The sequence below is a fragment of the Pseudorasbora parva genome, chromosome 23 (genome assembly GCF_024679245.1).
Source record: "Pseudorasbora parva isolate DD20220531a chromosome 23, ASM2467924v1, whole genome shotgun sequence".
NCBI classification, from domain to species: domain Eukaryota; kingdom Metazoa; phylum Chordata; class Actinopteri; order Cypriniformes; family Gobionidae; genus Pseudorasbora; species Pseudorasbora parva.
Genome location: NC_090194.1, coordinates 31,533,614 through 31,560,618, shown reverse-complemented (window position 1 = coordinate 31,560,618; position 27,005 = coordinate 31,533,614). Strand labels below are relative to the sequence as shown.

The following is a 27,005-nucleotide window of genomic DNA, read 5'->3' as shown; positions in this document are numbered from 1 at the left end:
ACTTCAGTGTAAACGCCCACTGCAGTGATTGGCTACTGTGAGACTTTAGTGTAAACACCCACTGCTGTGATTGGCTGCTGTGAGACTTCAGTGTAAGCACCCACTGCTGTGATTGGCTGCTGTGAGACTCCAGTGTAAACGCCCACTGCTGTGATTGGCTGCTGTGAGACTCCAGTGTAAACGCCCACTGCTGTGATTGGCTGCTGTGAGACTTCAGTGTAAACACCCACTGCTGTGATTGGCTGCTGTGAGACTCCAGTGTAAACGCCCACTGCTGTGATTGGCTGCTGTGAGACTCCAGTGTAAACGCCCACTGCTGTGATTGGCTGCTGTGAGACTTCATTGTAAACACCCACTGCTGTGATTGGCTGCTGTGAGACTTTAGTGTAAACACCCACTGCTGTGATTGGCTGCTGTGAGACTTCATTGTAAACGCCCACTGCAGTGATTGGCTGCTGTGAGACTTCAGTGTAAACGCCCACTGCTGTGATTGGCTGCTTTGAGACTTCAGTGTAAACACCCACTGCTGTGATTGGCTGCTGTAAGACTTCAGTGTAAACGCCCACTGCTGTGATTGGCTACTGTGAGACTTCAGTGTAAACGCCCACTGCAGTGATTGGCTGCTGTGAGACTTCAGTGTAAACACCCACTGCTGTGATTGGCTGCTGTGAGACTTCAGTGTAAACGCCCACTGCTGTAAGACTTCATGCCAAAATAACACACATTTTACCCTCCAAACACCATTTTTTCCCTGGAAAAGTGTGCCGAACTGTGCCGCGATTCACGCAAACGATGTGAGAAACATGGACTTGGGAGCGCTCTTGTTCAGAAAAGTAACCTGTGTATTTGTTTTATCCGTTTGTTATGTATTTAGTTCAATAAAACACATGTACTGTGTAAGTGGTGATAGTGTTAGTGAGCTTGCAGTGCATCGCACTCGGACTGCAGATAATGGGTCTAATAAAAGTTAAACAGAAAATGGTAGCTTGTAGGCAATAACTGCACTTTTGGTTTAGGATATTAATGTTAACCCTTTTCTTTCCCTATCCATAAATGTTTTCTGCTGCATCCATTACGTCTATGGCTTATCTCAAACTCCAGGGTCGATTCTAGGATTTTCAATTTACAATTTTAGCAACATTTTAGTATGGGGTCCAATTCTCACTTTAAACTTGTTGCTTATTAACATGCATATTTATAGGATATTGTCTGTTTATTAGTACTTATAAAACACATATTAACATCATTAATCCTACCCAGGGCCATAGGTAGGGTTTTATAATCAGGTCCAAAATGTGAGGTTATTAGGGGGTGTCTGGGGAAAATTTAGATTTTTCTGTCAGTGGGCAGAAGATTATTTGTCAACGCTCTCTCTTCATCTCCATCACTTTCTTTTTCTCTCAGTCTCCTTATCTTGCCCTGTCTTGCCCTTCCCCTCCCAAAGCTGAGCTTTTTTTAATTGACTAAAGGCTACAAATTGAATTATATTAATTTACAATGTAAACATTCATTATTAATCTCATGCCTAATATGATAAAAACGGCTTTGTTAATGTTTCTTGTCCCCTCTCAATGACAGTTACTAATTATTGCATTACATGAATCATATTACACAGGCCTATTTTCAATTCAAAATGGCAAAATTGGACAAAAGTTTATTAGTTTGCCTGATTATTTTTGTCAAGTATGTCAGCTGTCAAATATGAATTGTTTAGTTTAGCTACTCGTATATTATCTCGCTCTTGACCGTTAACTGAAGCGTCGAGCGGTGCTCAAATTCACACTCAGCAGCTTCTGTGAATATAAAGCGTGTCTACTTGTATTTGATTGTTTATCTCAAATATTTTGACATAGACGAGCAGTGACAGACCAATGAGGCTCAGATGAATGCACACACCTTGTCCTTTGCTTCTTGTCCGCTGCGGATCGAAGAACATGCTGATTAACTAAAATATAGGGCGAAGCCTGTCGCCATATTCTTATGTTTTAAAGGGATCAAAAGTTAGTGAATTCAGTTCTGCCTCCATCAAAAAACCAACCGATGGATTGGACCCAGATTTTCTTTTTAATAGTCCACTCAGATGTACGTCACAATATGGATGAATCCAGATCGATCTGTTGCTGCTTCCACTGCATTGCAACTTTAATCACTTCTTCTAGATTCTAGATGTTTACACTAGTTTACAATTGAAGCGACCGTTGTCCAACTGAATAAATGGTTTTTATTCCTATAAAAAGCAAAAAGACATAGCTGTGGCGTATTCTATGCTAATGTCACACTCATACTCTGTCATGGCGACATTGCGAGACAGCTTTTTACTCTACAAGAAATCTTGTAGAGTAAAAAGCTTAATCTCGCGAGATCTGTCATGGCATGAGATTTTGCCACACCCTTAGTAGACATATTTTATAAAAGGATTCAAAGGATATCAATATATACTATTATAGTTTCTGTTAATATTTTGAATTAGATTTTAGTTTTCTGTTTTGACTGTATTTGTAGTTAAAGGTTTAGTAATTGTGTTGTGTTTCATTTTACTTTTGTTGCTGTTGGTAAATCAAAAGTGTCCGTGCAAAAGTAGGTGTCGTCATGTCAAAGTGTTCTGGGTGGTTGCCATGGTGTTGCTATGCAGTTGCTAAGGTTTTCTATTATTTTGAATTTGCTTAAAGCTACACTGTGTGATATTTTCCTCCATCTAGCGGTGTAAAGGTAAATGACCATCCAGTGAATAATAGTTTCTGTTCCTCTCAATTCTGATTTCATTTGAACTCCTACGGTGGCTGATTTAGTCCAAGATTAACATGGCAATCCCCCTCTTTACATTCGACACGGTGCCATCGAGTGTTAAAACGAAAGGCGAAGCTTGAATTTACGGGTATGTCCCTCTTTGGCTAATGTACTTTCAAGATGGAGGGGCAACATGGCGACCGGCATTCGAACCCCTCACCCGTATGTATTTTCAATGGCATATTATAAACTTACGAGAATACTTTATAACTTGAAAGAAGCAAATATATATTAAAGGGTAACTAAATCCTAAACCAACTTTTTTTAGTTAATGATCTGCAAGACTGGGGCTCTTAAGGTTGAACGGTGGCTACTGCAGTTGAATTTTCCTATTGGAAGTTGTGGTGCTTCGTGACGTAGGATGGTACTTCCAACGGCTCACTATCCACGCCCCTGGCACAAGCTCACCACGCCCTGAGAAATGTTTTCCCTTGATCACATGATGAGAACGGCTTCAGTCCAGTATGAGCGCTCATGTTACATGAAGTAGAAACATTATGAATGAAACTCTCGTCACTTGCTTTCAACATCCTAATGAAGAAAATACAGATAAATAATGCAGTTTTAAGTACATGTTAAGCTTTTCTTCTGATATTTTTGCCACCCGTCATATCTACAGATAATTTTCATACTTCAGACACTTTCAGACAAACCCTGACACGCAAATGGTTGCCGTGGTAACGAACAACAAATCCGTATCGTGCTAGACTGCTGGCGTATGTAGTCTAACTTTTATTCGAGGAAATCTGCTGTAAAAGGCTTTTAGGTTTGAACTTATTGGTCCTGCGCTTTTTTAGTGGCATTCAGTATAAGGATATGACTGTTCTAGGGATGTCAATTTTCACAGATTCCCATGATCGATCGTCGTTTAAATTAACGATCAATTAATCGATTAATCGTTAACCATAATACTGAAATATGCGTCTACAGCAGTGGCTTATAGCCGACAGCATGACAGTAGGCCTATGTGCAATGCTGCTCAAAACGCCATGTTCTTCACCAAATGAATGAGAAGGATTTTTTTAATCTAAACAAAGGGCTATGGGATTGTAAAATTAGTCGATGTTATTTATAATTTAATTAAATTCCTTATTTAATAACCAAATATAAGATCTAATACAACACGAACGCCGCCTCAGATCTGTTATTCAGAATCTGTGGACGCACTTCCAAGAACAACGTGCTGAAACGTCACCTAAACCCAATTAATTCAAAACGATTTATTAAAATATTGTTTTCATTAATGTTATGTAATGTGACAGTCCCAATCATAGTTATTATTAGTCGTGCGTTGCTGTTTGAACTGCGCGAGCTGAAGCCAATGAGCTGAATCAACACTGGTAAGTTACACTGCTCTTTGCTAGCACGCTATTTAACTCAACAAAAAGCTTCCTATATGAGATTAATCAGATTTATATAAAGTTAACAAAATATTACAAATTATACATCTTCACAAAATGATGCGAATGCTCAAGTGAACTTGAATTGAGTTGCTGATATTCATATTCAGAATGGGAGACGCTCTTCCTGGAACAACCCTCTGAACACGGCACCTAAACCCAATGACTTTACAACCATTTATTAAAATAGTGTTCTCATTTCTGTTATATAATATGAATGTCCCAATCATCGCTAAAGCGCTAAAGCCGAAGCACTAAATGAAAACCAGTAGCCATCACTGACTGAAGCCATTTGTTAGTGCGTTTTATTTTGCTAAAAGAAACGCATCCTATATGATTGATCACATATATAACGTTACAAAATAAATGTAATATTACAAATTACTTCTGCACAATCTGATGCGAAGTGAACTTGAACTAAGTTACATGCGCGAGTCAGAATGCGTGACTCATGTTGTGCACGCGCTCTTCCTGGATCAACGCAATAAAGCACACGGCAAATAAACCCAAATACTTAACAATCACAATGTTTTATTACAATAGTGTTCTCATTAATGTTGTGTAATATGACAGTCCCAATCATAGTCATTATTGCTGTTGGAGCTGCACGCTGAAGCTGATCACCGCCACGCTTTTACTACTGCTCACCTCTAACGTTAATTATTAACCAAATGCATCCTTATGAGATAAATCAGCTAAAGATAGGCCTGCACAAAATAAACACAATATTACAACTTACATTTGCACGAAACAAAAGGCTGCGAATGCACATGCAAACTTGCAGTCATGATGAAGGAGTAACTCCAGCTGTAAAATGGTCCCAAATAGAACTCGGGCACGCTCGCTTCATTTTTCCTCCCGTTTCGCGGTTGAGCCGCACGCACGCGGATGACCCTGCTTAATTGATGATCGATAAGTCTTATCGATCAAATGTCTTATCGACAATTAATCGATCATCGATTAATCGTTGACATCCCTAGACTGTTCAGTGTTCATAGATTAGTTAGTGATCTCATTCTCTCTTGCGCTGTTGCTGTTAACACAGTTTGAGCCAGCGGCTCGATTGATAAGGCTCCGTGTCTACAGACATTTCACCCTCCTCCACTTCAGGTGAAGGTGGTGGAGAAAAGTCCTCTACTTTAGATGACTGCTGTGTTGCAAAGCTACTGACTTCACTCTAGTCACTATCTATCTTTGCGAGTCTGACATCTCTCAAACAAGTTGTCACTACGGGTCTCAGGTGCACCCCCCCCCCGGCGCTCAGCCCCGCCCTCGTCTCGTCCCCTCAGTCTCCGCTTTTGCAGCATTTTTCAAATATTGCCAGTGGGCGGAGTTAGGCTGTGAACAGGGGTTTAGTTACCCTTTAATGAGCACATATATTTTTGAAAGAACTAAGTGTTTTTAGCTAAGAATAAACTAAAAAAGATACACAGTGTAGCTTTAATATGATCAATTAAAAGCATCACCATTATTGCACCAAATAATCTGTTTATGCACCATTGTTTGAACAAACGTATATTCTCAGTTTCTCACGCTGTTGGTTGAGCACTGAGGTGTTGGGCTGTTCAAACAAGGCAATGTAATAGTGCTACATTGTTTACACTCTTTGGGGAAATCCACCCGAATGGTTTACTTTGTCTCTGTACATTAAGATACCGATAGTGTTTTAACATCAAACAAATTGCCCAGAGCACCTGTAAAGAATGATTTCTCATGAGAATTGTACATGATGCGTTTGTGGAAGATTGTCGCACACCTGCCTTCTTCCTCGAATGACCTGATGTGGAAACCCGACTGTCTTTGTTTGGCTGCCGATAATCTCGGAGCAGATAGGTCACCGATGTTTTCCGCATTTCTCTCATTACTCCATTCACCCAAACACTCCTTTCATCTCCTGTCCGAATCTGGACCGCCCCACTGTTATGAAACATTAATGGTCCTCTACAGCCCTCCCTTTCCCCTCCCACCAGTGTTTTATCTCAAGGGGGAAGAGACAGAAAAACACAGGCAGAAAAACAGCCATTTGTAATGATCCACTGAAGGAATGACCAGTAGAAATCATGTTTCTCTGGGTTTGTTTTGTTTGTCTTGAGGATGTGTCTATGCATTGCTCATCAATATGTTATGTTAGCTTGTGTGTGCTAACTTTCCAACTATGTATTTAGCTAGCTTGCTTAGGCCAGGCACACACTACAAGACGTTTTTCACCCTGCACATATTGATTTTGATGTTATGATGCACACTTTTTTAATTTATATATCCAGGGCTTGACGTTAACTTTTTTGTTCATCAGCCACTGTGGCTAGTGGTTGTCGAAAGTTACTAGCCACTCAGCATTTTCACTGGCCTTTTTTTTTTCCTAGGGAAATTTGTGTATAACATGACAGGTCATCAAATATGCCTATTTAGCTCTGATAGGGCTGCGTGTGAAGCTTCTTAGACAGAGAAACACTGTTATTTTTGTTATTTCAAGTTATACCAAACTTTAATTTTGACAGGTTATTTTGAAGTGTATATGATACAACAAGTGTTGATAGTTTCATCAAATTAAACAGTTAAATCGTTGGCTGTTGCCAAGTCTGCGGGTTTCCACTGTAAAAAAGAAATTGTCCAATGTCCACTGGTTGATTTCCATCCTCGTAAGTAGGGATATCACAAGTACTGGTACTGAATCGGTACTGAAATTATAAAAATGTGACGATACTAGCATTTCTGTAGTAGTACTGACTTCCGCGGTACCTGCAGCTCTGTTCAGTCGTGTTTATCTAAGTGCAGGGCTCCAGACTGTAACCGAATAGTGTCTGCGAATATTAAACTTGAAAAAAATTATCTAAAAAATAATACTCCTGCTGAGTCCTGCACGTTCTGCGTCTCTGTAAATGAAGTTGGGTACACACACACACATACACACACACACACACACACACACACACACACACACACACACACACACACACACACACACACACACACACACATGCACAATCGCTGTCTTTGTAGTCTCTGCCTTGTGTCACTATGAGGACATGACATAAACCGTCAATTCATGAGAATTTACCGTTTCATTTGTGAAAACAGTCATATCGTGAACACAGACACCCATCAAAATAAAACTTTTGTTTAAAAAAACTGAAATTGACAGAATATATTAGGCTACTGTTGTACAGTAGATTTATCTACATCTACGCCTCTAATAATAATTATGCCTAGATGGTTGATTATTTTTCACTTTCTCTTTAAAAAAAAAACTGTTGCTTTTAAACAGCCTTTAAATGTTTGTATAATTACTTATAATGATTATCATCATAAACAATACACTTAAAGGGTTAGTTCACCCAAAAATGAGATTGATGTCGTTCCACACCTGTATGACCAGTTTAAAATATTTAATATTTTAGTCCCAGAGCAAAATCAGTCAATGCCCACTTTACTGGTTATGTCCAGAAAGGGAATAAAAACATCATCAAAGTAGTCCATATGTGACATCAGTTAGTTCATTAGAATCTCTTTAAGCATCGAAAATACATTTTGGTCCAAAAATATCAAAAACTATGAATTTATTCAGCATTGTCCTCTCTTCCGTGCTGCTTGTGTGTGGCGAAAACACTCTAGTGGCGAAACTTACATACTGTGCCTTTAAAATGCATTCTAAAAGTTGGAATAATTTGTAATTACACTCTAAAAAATGCTGGGTTAAAAACAACCCAAGTTGGGTTGGAAATGGACAAACCCAGAAATTGGATTGTTTGAACCCTAGTAAATAGACCTATTCAAACATCCCAATTTCTGGGTTTGTCCATTTTCAACCCATTTTGGGTTGTTTTTAACCCAGCATTTTTTTAGAGAGTAGTCACGGTATCTTAAAGTGGCCACAATATCAATATTGTGCATGCTCATCATCATGCTATATCATATTACCATATGCCGGCACGTGTTTCATTGAGAGAGAGAGGGGGGGGGGGGGATTTCTGTTGTCATCTGTTTTTGTTAAACCTGTGTGTGTGTGTGTGTGTGTGTGTGTGTGTGTGTGTGTGTGTGTGTGTGTGTGAGCCTGTTTATGTGGTTTATGAGGACACAAATTTGTAGAACTACATGGGTATTACACTGGTATTACACTATAATTGTGGTTTATGAGGACATATCAAATGTCCTCATAATTCAAATGGCCTTAAAAACATACTAAATGATGTTTTTTTGAGAAAGTAAAAATGCAGCATGTTTTCTGTGATGGGTAGGTTTAGGGGCAGGGGCAGTGTAAGGGGATAGAAAATACGGTTTGTACAGTATAAGAACCATTACGCCTATGGAGAGTCCCTGTAAACCACATAGACCTAAGACCAACGTGTGTGTGTGTGTGTGTGTGTGTGTGTGTGTGTGTGTGTGTGTGTGTGTGTGTGTACATATATAGCCCAAAAGGACATACAGGCCTATGCTATATCTATGTTTCACCTTAGCATTTGAGGATTCATATTCTCAGAGCTTCTCCAATAAGTGTTTCAGTACTCATGTTTTCTATTCAGTTCATTGCGCAGACCTGCTAGGGGTTATTTTCACTGGGTACAGTCCCTGTCATACCCATCAGCATGACATTACCAAAGTTTCTAGACCTCTGGAGTATTAATTGCCCCCCACTTTTCCACCCACCCAAATCCTTTCATCTTTGCCGCTATTTGCGTCAGTATCCATAGTTATTATCCTTACCACATAGCCCTACTCGTGCTCCTTTGTTCTTCTATTCCTTCTCTCTTCCTCTCCCGTCATTCATTTCCCTACCTGCGATCGGACACATTCCGCGCTCTTATTTTGGTGCTGATAAGTGGACGCACGTCTCTTTGTGTAAGCTCTATACTCGTTTATTAGAATTCATTTGGAGGCATATTACCAACCGGCCGAGTTTACGAGGCTCTGGTAATGACAGGAAGGGCAGAATGCTTCTGAAACTCATTTGCATTTGTACTAAAATGATGCGCTGTCGCACACTGGGCTTCTGCATTCACTCACTGTCATTATTACTGCCTTCATACGGGTTGTTTTGCACTAAGATTGTTGAGAAGTACGTTTCTTTATAAAGGATGAATTAGATGTGCAATAAATCTGGTTTTATTGGTCTTGTCTCTTAATCAGTATCTGACACTCAGGGTTAAGGGGGCGTTTGATGAACTGTTTGTAATCGAATGTAAAATCACTACTAGTGATTACTGAACTCAGCTGATCAAAGTGCTATTCTCTGGTTTTACATGCTGTATTGATTGTGCCTTTGATTACACAGCATATTCAAATGAGATTATATACGCTGTAAAAAAAATATAATATATGATCAATAAGTTATGACGCGTTTTTTAATTGCTTAAAATTCATTGAATTTAATTTCAATTTCAACTCATCAAAATAAGATAAGCCATTTAAAAAAAGTTATACAAGATTCAACTCATTTTTAAAGTTGGTTTAACGTAATTTAAGTTGAAATGACTTAAACTTTCAAGTTGATTGTACTTAAAAAGGCAGCACATTTTTTACATTTTTTTTAATCATGTATGCATATAGATTAGTATATTTTGCACAAAACTTTCAAACCTAAATTACACTTTAACTAGTTCTCTATTATTTATCTTACCTTAATTCTATCTTAATATTGTTCTCCATTTTTTTTGTTAACATCAATTAACAATCGATTATTATTATTATTTAATACACTGAAAAAATATATATATTTTATATAAAAAAAATATATAATATGTTTTTACTCATCAAAATGAGTTAAGAAATGTTAAACTTTTTTATTAGTTATACAAGATGTAACTCATTTTTTAAAGTCAGTTTAACATGATTTAAGTTGAAATAACTTAAACAATCAAGTTGATTGTACTACAAAAGTTCAAAATGTGCCTTTTTTACAGTGTAGGCAGTTAAGTAATTTATATTTGCTTTACGTTGAGTCTACATTCATTTGGGGATTTAATGTTACACTATTTACACATTGAAAATTGTTACTCTTTATTCACAAACTTTATATTATAATGTTTAATATTATAAATATATTAGGTCTCGGATATTGTGATATATGCTTTTGAACAGTGACAACTACAAGTTAATATGTAGATTTAAGACTTGAAGTCCAAAGTCCTGTAAAACTATTTAGCTACATTTGCATTATTTTCCTAATATCTGGCTAGACTGGACTAGAATAGAATAGAATACTTGTGCTTGAATGATAACTGGTGTGCTAGCACTTTTTTTAAGTGTTGGAACTGTCAATTTTAGCATGGCGGACAATAAATTAAATGAAAAATCCCATAGATTTACAAAGAAGGAGGGGCCCGGGCCACATCTATGGATCATGGAGACTTTGAGTGAGCTCATTTGATTTCAACCAGTCAATAGCCACCCTAGCAACCACATAGCAACCAATCGGACCTTGGTAACCACCTGGCAATGCCTTAGCTGTTATATTATCTCACAATTGGTGCTAAAGACAGATCTCACCCTGATGTTTTGGGTGCGTAGAAATATTGCGCATTAGAGGTGGCCTCAAATGGACCTCGCTGACTCAAGTGATCAAATCTGAAAACACTTCAGATCGATAAATGAACGTGGACCTCACTCTCCTCTCCCAGTCACCATGTTCATCATTCAAAGAAAATGGTTCTTTTTGGGCTATGCTGACAGCCAAAGTGATGCTTCTGAAGTCTCATTTTGTCTGATAGATTGTTTGGCATCAGGAAAGCTGATCTGCATGTAAAGTTTGTCATTCTGTGGTCTCTGTTCGAGTGCAATCTTTTGCGTGACCTTTTCGACACGGGTTTCCTTATTGTGTATGGCTGATAGAGTGAAGTGTCACACAGCCATTAAATGAAAAAAAAAAAATGTCACGGGTGAAACATTTGTTGATTTTAGAAACTTCGGCTCACTGTTCACACTTCAGTCTATGTGGTTCAAATTAAATTTTCGGATGAACAGTAAAAATCACACTCAATCTGACATTTTCAGTTTCAGCCAGGGCCACTTTAGCATATGGACATCAAATTTGATTTATAAAAAATGAATACATCTAGATCAAATTTTCCAAACTGCATGCTTAATTAAAAGGTTAGTTCACCCAAAAAGGAAAATTCTCTCATTAATTACTCACCCTCATGTCATTCGACAACTGTGAGACCTCCGTTCGTCTTCGGAACACAAATGAAGATATTTTTGTTGAAATCCGATGGCTCAGAAAGGCCTTCATTGACACCAATGTCATTTCCTCTCTCAAGACCCATAAAGGCACTAAAGACGGCGTTACAAAGTCCATCTCACTACAGTGATTCTAAAATCATTGTATGACCCGACTAGAATAGTTTTTGAGCGCAAAAAAAGTAAAGAACCACTTATATAGTGATGGGTCGATTTCAAAACAATGTTTTGAACGGTTATGAATCAGTGTATCGATTCATGATTCGGATCATGTTTCAAACTGCTGAAATCACGTGACATTGGCGATGCGAATCATGAATCGATACACTGATTCATAACGGTTCGAAACATTGTTTTGGAATCGGCCCATCACTATATAAGTCGTTATTTCATTTTTTTGTGCACAAAAACTGTTCCCGTCGCTTCATTTAATGATTGTAGAGCCGCTGTAGTGAGATGGGCTTTGTAACGCCGTCTTTAGTGCCTTTATGGGTCTTGAGAGAGGAAATGACATTGGTGTCAATGAAGGCCTTTCTGAGCCATCGGATTTCAACAAAAATATCTTCATTTGTGTTCCGAAAATGAACAGAGGACTTACGGATATCGAACGACATTAGGGTGAGTAATTAATGACAGAATTTTCATTTTTGGGTCAACTAACCCTTTTACAGTGACAACAAGTGTTAATGTTAATTCATAGATTTAAGACGGCAAGTCCAAAGTATGTAGCCTTTTTTCAGCTAAATTTGTATTATCCATATATCTCAAAAGAAACAAATCAAACAGAATGCTTACACTGCATCTAATGTGAATTAATGAGATTTTCTACCTCTCTTGTTTTGCAGGCTAGCACTCTACGTGTATGAGTACTTGTTACATGTAGGAGCCCAGAAGTCGGCACAGACCTTCCTGTCAGAGGTGAGCCAGCGGGGGGTTTATTTAAGCTCCTGCTTATCGATGTGCCATCCAGGCACACGGCCTCGTAAGCATCGGCCCGCCCCCCTGGGGCTCCAGCTAATTTAATTACACGCAGATGATATGCTGAGCAAGCAGGACACATTAGATGTTTGGTGTCCACTTAATGGGATTGGAGGAGAGTCAGTGCATCGCTGTAAAAACGCCTAAATTGTTTCAGCAGAAATGCTGGAGCAGTGCTGGCATGTTGATCATCACCTGAATCCACGTTTTACGGAGAAAAGCGCACGTTTGCTTTGTTCTATATCAGCTGCTCACAATCTTATTTGTGATCTAATGCTTTAAGTGAAATCACAATAATGTATGCCTGAATGAGTTCCTTTCAATGTCACCGAGGCATTGTGGGATTGATCTATGTGAAGGAAACCGTGACGTTTTGAAGAACTGCTTTGATATTTATAGTCTCACCTTTATTTGCATATGAGTCATACACACTTAAGAGTACAAGCCATCTTAGAAATCACAATAATGCATCATTTCTAAATTGTTCTAATTCCAAAGCAGTGCCAATCACAAGAGCGGCGGGCACTTCAGGTCGCCTGATATATTCAGATTGGCAAGATTAATTTCTCCAAATGTCCCCGACTGGACTATTTTAAGTCAGCTACTTGGTATCTAGAAATGTGTCAGTAAGCACAAAACAAAGCTGCTTTTGTGGTACCATTTAAATGCAGTACAAATAATGTAAAATATCCTCTTAGTTTAGTGTCTGAAATTAATACTTTTATTCAGCAAGGACACATTTAATTGATTGAAAGTGACAGTACAGCCATTTAGAATGTTACAAAAATTATGCTTTAAATAATAATTTCTGTGCTTTTACTATTTACAATATTAAGCAGCACAACTTTCAATTGATAATAATCAGAAAAAAATGTATTGAGCAGTAAATCATCATATTAGAATGATTTCTGAAGGATCATGTGACACTGAAGAGTGGAGTAATGATGCTGAAAATTCATTTTGCATTAAATAATTAAATTACATGTTAAAATATATTTAAATAGAAAGCAATTAATTGAATTTGTAATAATATTTCACAGTATTGCTGTTTTTATGTATTTTTTTTTATCAAATATGCAGCATTTGTTAACACAAGATACTTCTTTCAAAAACAGTAAAAAAAAATAAAAAAAATCCTGACCCCAATTTTTTTTGTAGTGGACTGAAAATCTGAACATTTAAATTAAATTAAAAAAAATGTAAAACTGGAAATAAGTTCCTATCTAAATATGTATTTACTATTAAATACTACTCAGTAGTGTTAAATCTATTTAATACTAAATAGATATTTAGTATTTTGAAAGATTCCAAACAAAGAAAAGTTATGATGTAAAATTATTACTGTTTCTGCATTATTTTAACTAATAAAATTACAACTTTTTTTCTGCTTATTATTGAATTATTTCTGACAACATAATTAGTAATTATATGTTTGTATTAAATTAGATCTGGAACGATATTCGTTTGGACCCAGTGTTGCTGAGACTAAATTAAACACAGATTTAACAATTACATTTGAAAACAAAGATGTTGATATATTTTGGAACGGACACAAGGCAAAAGTGGACACCATATTGATCAATTAGCCTGGCTGACTACCAAAAAAACAAAACATGCTGGTGGACATTTAATCAAAGGAAAGCCTGTGAAACAAGTCTAACAGTGTTTTTTTCTCTCCTTCCTTTCCAGATAAGATGGGAGAAGAACATAACGTTAGGAGAACCTCCAGGATTCCTGCATTCATGGTGGTGGTAAGATTCACATTGTTAAATGTTTCTCATGTGCTGATGTGTTGTTCATGGCTATCGCTTCATCCATCCCTGTATGTTTTTGCAGTGTATTCTGGGATTTGTATTGTGCAGCACCTGAAAGGAGAGAAACCTGCGAGCATTCCAGTGAAGCCAAGGCTTTCCATGACTACGTGAGTTACTCTCGCAATAGATGGATGGATCGATTGATGGTGTGGGATGGATGGATGGATGGATGGATGGATGGATGGATGGATGGATGGATGGATGGATGGATGGATGGATGGATGGATGGATGGATGGATGGATGATAGATAGATAGATAGATAGATAGATAGATAGATAGATAGATAGATAGATAGATAGATAGATAGATAGATAGTGATTTACACCACATAAGGCCGCAGTGATTTGCAGTGCAGTGATATCTGTGCTTCTGAAAGGCTTTTTTTTTTTTGCAGCGGGGTGTTCTGAGTAAGAACAAATGCTGCTGGGTCTTACAGGAAGGAAGTGTGATTCAATTTCCTGTGTACCTCGGGCTTCTGGTCACCTTAACTCTCATAAACAAGGACGTAAAGTTCTCTTCGTTTCACCTTGGAGGGTGATGTAAACGTTCAATTTTAGACACGCTTACTTTTACAGAAACACCCAGTCTGCTGTAGTGCGCACCTCAAAAGCGCAGTTTAGAAGATGAGTAAAGGGCGCAGCGATGCCGAAGATCACTGGTTTGGCCCTAAACTCATTTCTCTTTCCAGCACCAATTAGCTGATTTTCCTCTGAGAGCGTCTGGAGTGTAGGCACAACAGGAGTAATTACAGAGAGCTCGAGATTCTCAAACGAGAACATCTCCATCCAATACATCGGCTGCTTTCTGTGACTAATTGCCAATGTATAGCAAATGCATTTTGCAGCTATAATGCACTTTGTAGCTTTGAAAACTCAAAATTGATAAAGTTTATAAATGCATGTTTCTGGTTCTTATTGTGAATGATTAATCATTGCACATTACTACAAAAGACAAAAAAAGTGGTGATGAATTGAGGAATCAACTTTCCCTTGAGCTTTTCATATATAAAAGGTCATGGTAAGAAGCTGATAAGTTTCAAAGCTGAAAACTTTCTTGTTAGTCAAAGAAAAGCTTTTATAGACACCAGGCCCAGCAAACGATCTTGTGCTTCATACTGACGTCAGTGCGCGACGAAACACTGCCTCTACTGCACGTCTAATCCAGTAGCCCCGCCCACCGACTCATGGAGGGCTCGTGCTAGCTGATCAACAACAATAAACATGCCGAGGAAGATTAAGATATTGAGCTATTCCTGGTTGTGGAAGAACACAGTCGCTGCATAAGCTTCCTTCGGATCCTAATATTAGGAATGAGTGGTTGAACTTTATTTTTAATGAAGTTCCAGCTGATGTGGGGAAGACATGTTCACTTCAGTTCACTGCGTGATCATTTGTAAACAAATCTCCGGTCGATGCTGGATTTGGATACGACAGGAATAGTGCAGCACACTTATGTGTGTAAAACGTGTTTTTATATGTAATAGTACTGCATTGTTATAGATCGTTTTGCGTATGTGCACGTGTCTAACAGAGCATACCTTTAGCACGCTGGACTCAAGACACGTATGGGCCAGGGCTCGCAAAGCCCAGCAGGCCGATGAATCTCTTATTCTGTTCTTTTCTGCTATTCTCTCTCAGTCTTTCTCGAGTTGACATCTGAAGGGTGGCGCGCACGCCGAACACGTAAGTGTGTGGGCGCAATTCGGGCCTATATTGTCCGATCTTGCGGGCTATGTGTAATATAAAAATAATAGTCCAATCAGTCGCGGGTCAATGAGAAATAAAACATTGTGTTTGTTTGATAAAGACGTTTACGAGCCCTGTGATCGAGAAAATCATTCCGGTTGCCGCTTCTTCCTCACTCTCTTCTCTCTGAACTGACAGTGGAGCTGAAGCTCATTAAATATGCTAATCTTATCCAATCCTTGCTGTGGGCGTTTACTTCCAAGTCTCCAGTGACACGCCCATCAGAACCCAGCGTTTTGGAGAGAGCCTCAAAACCAGTGTAGAAAATAGCCTATTACTTAGTTAAGATGTTTTTGAATGTAAAAACCACACAAACGTCATTAGTTGACCTCAGACAACAGTATAAAAAAAGAAAAAAAGCCAGTTCATGACACTTTTAATGCATATATACACAGACACCACAGTTTACGTTTGACCCAAAATAATAGTAAAAAGTTATATTGTGAAATCTTAGTACATTTAAAATAACTTTAAAAATATAAAAAAAAATAAATAAAAAATATGTATTAACTCTAATACATGTGTCTAAAAAATAACTTTTTTCCTGTGATCAAAGCTGAATTTTCAGCACCATGACTCCAGTCTTTAGTGTCACATGATCCTTCAGAAATCATTCTTAAATGCTGAATGATATTTTGAGGAAACTGGGATGTTTTTTTAAGGATTATTTGAGGACTAGAAAGTTCAAAAGAAACAGCATTTTTCATCACTTTTGATCCATTTAATGCATCCTTGCTAAATAAAAGTATTAACTTCTTGCACATGCACAAACAAATCTTACTGACCAAAGCATTTTTTTCTTGTTAAATCTCCTGTTTCACCTGTCACATTAGGAAAATAAAGGGCGTAGTGAACGCCGTTTCACATTGTCTCACAGATGTTGCTCGGTTCTGTTTGGGCTGTGTGGCACATACGCTTCGTTTTCCAGGCAATGTAATAAACTTGCACAAGGGAGTTGTTCGCATCCTAATTCGGAGGATATCAGAGGCTCAGGCAGACGTGCAGTGCCATCCTACGTGCCAGTGTCAGTGCGGTGGCTTTGTGCTAAGAATAAAAGCCACAGCAAGAGGGAATAAAGCCCTCATCCCTTCCCTCTCACCTCTCCTCATCCTCCCTCAGGGAGCGCTCATTTCTGAGAACACTTCCAAAGAGCTTCCTAGAGGTCACTTTCCAAGACAAGGTCAAAATGTCACCTCTCTCCATGAGTGCGGTGGGATGGTTCTCCTCCCGGCGGTGGTTTTTCACTGGCTTTGTTTGCAAGGGCATGCTAGCATACTGGTTATTGTGAAACATGTTCTGCAGACTGTCATGTTGTTCCAAAGCAATATGATTTTCATTGGCAAATATTTCGCAAGATATTCATGGTGTTTTTTGTTTGCTTGTTTGTTTATTTCGTTTTGTTTCGTTTTTTTAACAATCCATATAGAAAAGTTACACCTGTTCTACGTTATACCCCTAGTATTTAATTCATGCTATTGACCTACATCTCAGAAACAAATATATATTACATTTTTATATCATATATTTACATGTTTTATATATTTAAAAAAAAAAAACATTTAACCTTTTTAATGCAGTTCTGTGTAGAAAGGAACATTTTAGTCATTACAGATTAGTTCCAATTCAACATGATTTTCATATGCATTTTTTCTTTGTTTATAATTGATAATAAAAACGTTCATATTTATAGCAAAAACAGTATGAGGAGCTTGGTAGTATGCTATTTTGAACATTAAAATGTTTTGCTTTCTCATGCTGGGGCTTCTGCTTTTGGCCCTCGGATGACTTCCTCCATAGCTGGGGTCTTTGACCCGGCCTTGCATCAGTTCATTTTCGGCATAATGACTTCTCTGTCGGTGGTCACGTTAATGGAGTTAGTATAAAACCATACACGGACATGCCGGTCGAGTCTGTTCTCCCTCATTACACCGTGTCACTGTGTTCGTTTGGGCTGTCGGGGAGTTCTAATGCACTCTGAGGGCCCTGCGAGTGGTGTTGAATGCCATGCTAATTGATCCTTAGGCAGATATAAGAGTTTAATGCGATCTGCTCAAGACTAATGTCCCATAAGGACGCTGGCGCTGGTTTCCTCTTCGTGATAAGAGCCAAGTGTGTGGTTGTCATATCTAGACACAGGCCCTTGGATGCTTCTGATACTGTTGTTGCTCGGGGATGTGCGTCACGCGAGCTAGCAGAAGATATGTCAAGGCGAACCCAGAGAGCAAAGGAGCCCGGACGTCCCCCGTTTCAACCATTATTAGCACATTAATATAGCCTATATTCATCCTGGTATCCATTCTCATGGTCACCTCATGATAGTAAAGTCGATTGGGATATGTAATATGATCTTACTAATGCTCAAATTGGAAACGGTTTTACTTCCAATCCCAACAAAATGTGATCTTTGGAAACCTAATTTGGTTTTCCATTGATTGACCACAATCATATAAACGGTAGGGGAACTCATTTCTTAAGTGACGGTGGATCATCTGAAATATGTGTTTATGCCATGACGGCCACTGAAAGCTTTCTAGTGGCATTGCTTAAGATCATGTCCCTTCTGTTGGAGTAGTACAGATAACTGACCTCTGTTGTAGGTTGAATGTATTTTTGTAAATAGACAGTTTCAGTTACATATTTTTTTTCTAGGGCTGAGAAAAGTAGCCTTATTTGTGTAATTAACATGGACTGTTATCATAACCTAAGCAATTAATGCAGCATACATGTCTTTTTTACTTTCTGAACCCGTTTTTTTTTTCTCGCCACTTCCTGAGGCTAGTGTTGCATGTGCCCTATGAGCAACCTAAAGGCCCTGACAAACCAAGCCAATGGATGGCCCTGTAATAAATAAACTCAACTGACTGGATTCTCTCCTGTATGTGTGACCCTCCTAATTCAACTCCTTTCAACAAATTCAACATAGAAATAAAAACAGTATACATAAAAATAAATGACTTTTTCTTTCTCTTATGCTGCATCCCAATTTGCCTACTTATACTATGACCTAAAATGATGTACTCTTTTTGTAAAGAAAAAGTACATACTTTTGAGTGTGTAGCAAAAGAGAATGCAAGCTTTGTGACATACTACTTCGTCATCTATAATGGACTATGTCGCATAGTTATGTGCATCCCGTCACCGTTTAAACTGCCTTGTCAATCATCGTCACAGTTCAAATCCTCCACATTCAGTTTAATTTCCTACCGTTTCGGAGAGAATTGTAGTCGCACATTTGTTCTGCTATTCGTGGGTCTTTAAAGGAAGTGTATGTGGCCAAAACTGTGATCAAAAGTGGTCCTGCAATCACTTTCAAATGACTGTAGAGCGGTGTATCCCCTCTCCCCCTCCCCCCTGACTTGAAGTTGCCAGATAGACTGCAGGATCCAGCAGGAACGTTTGTAGCTGCAGCTGTGGTAGCTAGAGCAGAGCTGGCAACCCGGATGCTGAAACACTACTGACTTCATGTTTGGGCGATAGGTGGAGGGCGGAGCTTCAGGCCAAAACAACAACATGTCAACATCAACATCAGTTGAGGGCTGCAACAACATTTAAATGACAATATCCTGGACGGACTACTGCTGTCACTTAGCCTAGAAATCTAGACGCACCCTAGCGGCAGCAAATCTAATCTGCCCGCGAGTGTCGTCTAGCAACTCTCAAACCCTTCTGAGCTGTAATCCCCTAACTCTTGCCGGGCCAATCACAGCGTGTATAGAGTCGGCGGGCGGGGCCATAATGACGACGGCCGAGTTGCGCTTGCGTGCTTCTAGTAAACTCAGAAACTGGCGAACGGCGGTCTTTCGAATCAGCTTTGACCGCGACTCTGGAAGACTTGGAGTTAAGCTTTTCTCGGAGAAAAGAACAAAGAACTGAAATCATTCTTAAAAAGGGAAGATGTGTTCGGAGTTTTGCCGACCGGATACGGCGAATGTTTAATCTATTAACAAGCTCCGCTTCACATTAGTTGCTCTGGTTGGTTGTAGCGCTATCCTATCGCGTGCAGAGGGAGTTTGAAAGACAACCGTTTATCCGCCCCTCGGATTGAGCCCTGGCTATGGTGAGTTTCCAGACCAAACATCTTGATGTGGGTCTGGCTTGTCAGGCTAGCTGTCAGTGATATAAGTATTTGAAATTAACATGATTTCTTAATGTGTAGTGACATATCAGGGCCATTTTATGATTAATTGAAATACATTTCTTACATACAGTTCCTTTAATGCAGACACTCCTCGTGTGTTTGCAGTTTAAATATAATGATGCATTTAAAATTTAATGGCCAAACATATCATTACAAAAGTTCACAATGCTGCTGCAGGTGAAATATAATGTGGACAACACTGAAAAAATATCTTTCCGTCAGGTATATACTGATAATTGATCACTCAAACCCCTTTATCTAAACCTCTGTACTTAACCGTGGGACTCGCACATCCGTCATGTTTGTAGTTTTTTTAACATTTTTATCTGCGTTTGTAGTTCTAATCGAAACCTCGTCCAACACGCAATGGGTTGTGGGCAATATCAGTCGTTAGAGTGTGTGTATCAATCTGTACTTCGAATTCTGACCGGAAATAGTAGACCATCCAGGTATCTTTGGAATACTCTTTTCAACAAACTAATTCTATTTGTTTATTTTTTATTTAGGACGTATTGTATGCAAATTGGGATGCAGCGTTAGTCTTATTAAATGCAAACAATAAGTGAAACCATAATAAAATTACTCTGTCAACATTCAAAGTGCAAACCGAGAGCAAATACCAGAGCTAAGAGGAGGTTACAACTACACGGCCAAGCCTAAGATCGCTTTGGGCCTTGCAATCCGGATGCGTAACGAAAAAGCGAAGCGGAAAAAAGCGAATATTTCGTGTGCCAATATTTAGCGTCAAAACCATTCACATCAGCGCGAGACAAATTTGCGACATCTGTGACATTTCAGAGCTCCAACATTCACAACATTCATGACCACAGCTGAGAAAAAACACAAAAACTTCATCATTCAGTAAAGAGGAGCTTTTTCATTTTCTTTAAAAGACTGAAAAGAAGGTTTGGGGTGCACCCAGTCTTAAAGAACAGACAGTCTGAAGAGGAGTATGCTAATCTTGTACAGGAGCTAAAACTTTATCATGGCCGTTTCCGCACTTTCAAATGTCTGTGGGACAATTTGAGGAGCTCCTCCAGAGACTGTAGCACCGCATCTGTGGAGACACACTTCAGGGAACCAATCGATCCAGAGCAGCTGTTTCCAGTTGAGTCACAATGTAAACATTTAAGTGCCACAGTAGTTTTGACGGAAACACATTCACTTTCTAAAGTCACACAATTAGGTGTAAAAAAAAAAAAGTTTACTTTTTAACTTAAAAGGCTGTTATCATTGTCTGTAGTCTACAGTGACTTGCATGTACTCCACTGAAGCTGTAATCTTGTGAGAAATGCGATACCTGGCAAACATTAATGCTGATTGAATAGCTAGTGACATCTATTGGACATTTCGTCCCCTTTGTTTCCTTGTATGCGATTGGTTGAAGCCGTTACTGTCGCTGAGAGAGTTGAAAAAATCCACAACGAAGTGGAAATAATAAACGTGTTTTTTTTCGCTGCAGCACATTCGCGTTGGGTGTGAAAACATTTATTACACAAACAGCTGATCAAAAAATAAAACCGTCGCACAAATGACTTGCTATTATAAGTGTGTGTACAGTATACTGTCCATGTCCAGAAAGGGAATAAAAACATCATCAAAGTAGTCCATATATGACATCAGTCGGTTAGTTAGAGTCTCTTGAAGCATCGAAAATACATTTTGGTCCAAAAATAACAAAAACTACGACTTTATTCAGCATTGTCTTCTCTTCCGTGTTTGTTTTCAATCCTCAAATAAAGATTCAAACGATTGTGAATCAGTGTATTGATTCAGAATTCGGATCCGAATCATGAATCAGTACACTGATTCATAGCCGTTCGACTCTTATATGAACTGATGTCATATATGGACTACTTTGAGGATGTTTTCATTCCCTTTCTGGACATGGACAGTATACTGTACACACACTTTCATTGGAGGAACAGAAAAGTTCTTGGACTAAATCTAAAATATCTTAAACTGTGTTCTGATGATGAACGGAGGTCTTACGGTTGTGGAACGACATTAGGGTGAGCCATTAATGAATCAATTTTCATTTTTGGGTGAACTAACCCTTTAACCAACGGGGATGTAAAATTTGCATCTGCCTGTTGTTTTTATCTGTTTTCTTCATCCAGAGTTCAGGACACATTGAGCTGTGCTGCTCATGTGGGAAATCCTCCCTTTGGTTTCCTATTATTTTCTGTCTTTTTTCTTCTGTTCTGTTGATTAAAAAGTGTCCAAAAGTGTTAGGAGTTTGCAAGCAATAGGGATTTGATGCCCGTCATATTTATGCAGACTGTCTGGATTTGGACCAATAGAGTATGTGTTAAACCTCTTACAATCTGCTTTTGAAGTCTGAATGTAAATCGTATATGTGGTTTGGTTCGGCATGATCAGTCCGTTTTATTTGAGTTTTAGATTTTGGGAGGTTCCTTCCTATATTAAACAGCTGGCTGCTCAAACCACAGCTTTTAAAGGACCCCCACAAAAAAGTCAACTTCTGCACAGATCAAAGCCGATGTGCAGCCTCTTTGCCCCAAGCATCCTCATTGGGTTTTTTTCTCCATGGATTAAAGTCTGGCAGAGAGATCGGCCTCCACAGTATTCATGGCTGCTTTCTTTGTCGTGGGCTTTAGGAAAGGGACAGACGAGTCTTTGGGATAAGCTCCAGCGTTTTCTCTTCTCGCATCTCCGATCTTGTGCTTCGTGAGGGGGCCGGGAGAAAGCTGTGCGGCGGCGTTGTTTACCCAGCGTTCGGCTGGCCGTCTCCGGGCTTGGCTGTGGTGCGCGGCCCTGTTCTCTGGTGCAGCACTAAGCTCACGATCCTGCGCTAGCCAGCACTCAGCTTCCTAATAAGCAGGAGAATTGCAGATTGAATTGCTCCCGGTTTCCTGTTGGGCTCATGTTGCCGTGATTTTAACTGGATTAAGACGTAAAAAAAACGGCCTGTTCCGAGACACGCGTTTCGGACACATTTGCTTTGAGTGCACGGCCACCCTTATAATACGATTTCCGAATGGCCTGACTTTCTTTTGATTGTTGTTAAAATGCTTTCTACATTACAAGTGTTCTTCCTCTCTTGGCATTATGCATCAGGTGCGATTGTCACACACGATCCCAGATATGCATTTAGTCTTTATGTCTAATTGCACACTCTGAAATTCAGGATATACTCGGCTTTATGAAAAAGGGTGATTTCTAAATGACTTAAATGTTACTGTGCCACAAGCACTTGTATTTAAGGATGGACTGATATGTTGGTGCAAGTCAATACTAAAATAAAGTCTTACCGTATTCTTCCATATTTCGAAATTGGAAAAAATGATTTATTTATTTATTTATCCGTCCGTCCGTCCCTCGACATCATGCGGAAATTGGAATAACTGAAATGAATTATTTTTGGTTGTTTTACTTGTTCTTGTTTCTTTTGTTGTTTAATTATTATTTTACTAGTATTTAATAATTTCTTGACAACATTGTTTAGGCTACTTGACTGAGATATTTTTGTATTTTTAATTTCTATCAATATTTAACTATAATAATAAATAAATAGCTATATATTTATAGTATCTGTTGTAATATTATAACAAAAAGTACAATAAAATATTATAATAAAATTTTTAAAGTGTTTTATATATAATGTCACCTATAATAATTAATACAAATTGCTTTAGTTTTAAATGAGTTATTTTAGTGTATATATATATATATATATATATATATATATATATATATATATATATATATATATATATATATATATATATATATATATATATATATATACTCACAGTATATATAATGAAAATTTTAAAAATAATAATAATAAAACAATAATTAAAACATTAAAAACAAACATAATAATTTAAATGTCAAAAATATAATATATTTTTTAATTTTATATATATATATATATATATATATATATATATATATATATATATATATATATATATATATATATATATATATATATATATATATATATATATATATATATAAAATTTACTTTTTTTGTTTTAATTAATTTTTTCTTTAGTTTTAGTAATTTTAATAATTCATCTTAAACTTAATTTATTTCAGATTGTGAAAGGCAGGACTTTATTTATAAATCATTTACGATTTTTAAGTTTTAGTTTTATTTTGAAGCATCTAACACTTTTTAATAGTTTTAGTAAACAAGACCAACACTGGTTTGAATGCATATTAGGTTTTGCTGCTACTTTGTATGTGGAATTGTGGCGATTGCTTGTATTTGATATATTTTAAATGAATGGTTTTGAAATTTGAAGGGTTTCAGGCTGTTGCTGTAATGTTTTCTGGGCAGACGAAGCTCTGAAACTTTTGCTGCAGTGTTTGACTGAGACGTGTCGGTTGGCGGTGCGAGGCAGCTAGTCAGTATTTGAGGTTTAGCTGCCTCTGCCTGTGTAAATGATAAATGAGCAGCGAGTCGGGGAGTTGAGGAAGAGGAGGCAGGCGGCCACTCACTGCCTGACAAGCTCCTTCATAATGCAGGATAGGGATGCCGAATGGGATTTGGGAAATGCAGGTGGTCTTTTCTTCCCTCTCTAATTTTTTTTTTTATTTCAGCGGTGAAGAAGATTTATTTTTAATGTTTCGGGAGCAAGAGCTACCCCAGAATGGAGAATTAAGGCAAAATATCTCAAATAAATCCTCCACTTCAGTGAAATCTTCTCCGGCTACACCTCCTAACGTGAGCTGAAGTGGAGTAGAGAGATGAGAAGCCGATAGATGGGAGTTCATAATTTTGCATATGCTTTGAATAAATTTGCATCCAATAACACTATTGGTTCATCTAGCGCTCGCTTTCCATAATTGAATACTTTCAATTTGATACAGTCCTTAAAATCAAAAGGCAGTTTGATGCGATGCGTTTTAACTTGACCTCACCTTTGTAGAGTTATTTGCTGCTTGTTAGTAGTGTTTGCTAAAGCAAGTGTCCCTATTACTTATTTAGGCTTAGAGATTTGATCATTCATGTTTTATCAGACATCATTTACTTTTAAAACCTTGTTTTATTATTATCAAGCATATTAATGATTGATTCCACACTTGTGTATTTGAACTGATTTTTAAAGCCTTTGGCTATATTCGTTCAATGACGGTGCATCTTACAGTATGCTTACTCAAGGCATCTTTTGTGCGTCGCCCCAAAACATCTCCAGGAGGCCCTGCTGAATTAATTAGGCATCCAATTAGTGAGATTCTGCATATTAATCAAAGCAGGATATGACACTGAACAGATTTCCATTGATGAGTGTTATGATTGTGACATTAATGATCATAATGACATCAGAACATTGCGGCACTTTGAGTTGTAGGAGTCATAGCGTGACGCACGTGCTTTAAAACAAATCCCCAACTGCTGTCTGAATGACATGCATTTACTTCAAAGTCTGTAGCAATGATGCTTTCTTTAGTCAAATGATTCAATCGAGTGTTTATTGTTGTACTTTGCGCTTGTTTATGGTGCATTGTGCGTTTGCGCTTGGAACGGGTTGGATTTAGACTCACACTTGTTTGTAGTATGCACTGTTGATGCTGTCATGTACAATCTAGTACATGCTGGTTTGTGTTAATAACTTTACTATTCCTGTCAATGGAAGGTCAATAGAGATATTGTATTTATATAATTATATCTATTTTAGCGATGCACTGATATTAACATTTTGGCCAATAACGATAATCAATAATTCTTTATATTTGAAAGCCAATAACCGGTATATGGCGATAAATCTAAATTTGTATATCATTTTAAGAGCCTGGTTACAAAAACAAAAGTCTCAACATAAAAGCCATGCACCAAGCACACAATTATAATAATACTAATAATAATAAATAATAATACATTTTATTTGGATTGCACTTTACATTTGGAACAAATCTAAAAGTGTTACAGTTAAGATCATTTAAAAATTGGAAAATGCAAATAGATTTAATAGCTAAAAACATAAGCTCTCCCAAAAATAAATGTTTTAAGTCCTTTTTTAAAAGTCTCGATCTTGATCCATAGTGCTGAGCTTAGTCTTGAGAAGATGAAGGAGGTTTGAATTTGTTGAACGAAGTGTGTTCTCATTATAATTTGATATAGCCTATATGACAGATTTGCGCTGCACACGTTGCACTTGACTGTATTTTCCTCTTCTTTTTTTTTTGAAGTGATTCCAATCATATTTCAAGCAATTCAAAACCATCATGATGAACAGTGCGCATATGAAGTGTCTCAGTGGAAGGAAATAATCCATTATTTATCTGCTTTTTATCAGGCTGATACCAATATGGTAGCAGACTGTGCATCCCTAATCCATATTATGTATATTATTTCATTATTTTTTATTATATAATATATTATCATTTTTTATTGAAAATGTATTATTTTTAGTGTTGGGAAAAGTTACTTTAAAAAGTCGGCCTAATGCATTACAATATTGCATTACTCACTTAAAAAGTAACTAATTGCTAAGTTACTTTTAAAGAAAAGTAATGTGTTATGTTTCTCATCTGGGCTGGGCTATGTACACGTCCTTTCACACCAAAATTGAAATAATAAGGCTGAAGAGCTATCTGGCCCTTCCCCTTACCCCTACCACTCCAGCCAAAGAGAATCGAGAAATTGAAGGGCTAAAGGGGAAGAAATGGGATTGGGCCTTAGTCTAGAACTAAAATAGTCATCACGGTCACACACAACGCCTCTTCACTTACTCCCAATTTTTCTCAACACGGGGATGAAAGAGCTGTTAGTCAATTGATTGAGTGACTTATTTGAAAAAGTAACTCAGATATTTTGTTGTAAATTTAAAAGTAATGTGTTACTTTACTAGTTAGTTGAAAAAAAGTAATCTGATTAAGTAACTCTAGTTACTTGTAATGCATTATTTAACATTTACATTATTATTTTTTTGCTACAAATTACTTTTGAAATGATATTTGTAATACGGTTCGTAGATGGGAAGGAAGGAGGCG

At 37.8% G+C, this 27,005-nt stretch overlaps 1 protein-coding gene across 4 annotated transcripts in view; it reads left to right on the top strand.

The window, feature by feature from the left end:
• ssbp2b (single stranded DNA binding protein 2b) overlaps positions 1-27,005 on the top strand; it is a 109,097-nt gene that overhangs the window by 23,764 nt on the left and 58,328 nt on the right. For all 4 annotated transcript variants that reach the window (XM_067434121.1, XM_067434122.1, XM_067434123.1 and 1 more), the window contains exons 2-4: positions 12,206-12,278; positions 14,028-14,089; positions 14,175-14,259. In XM_067434121.1, coding sequence (XP_067290222.1) covers positions 12,206-12,278; positions 14,028-14,089; positions 14,175-14,259 — 220 coding nt within the window. The remainder of the gene's footprint in view (positions 1-12,205; positions 12,279-14,027; positions 14,090-14,174; positions 14,260-27,005) is intronic.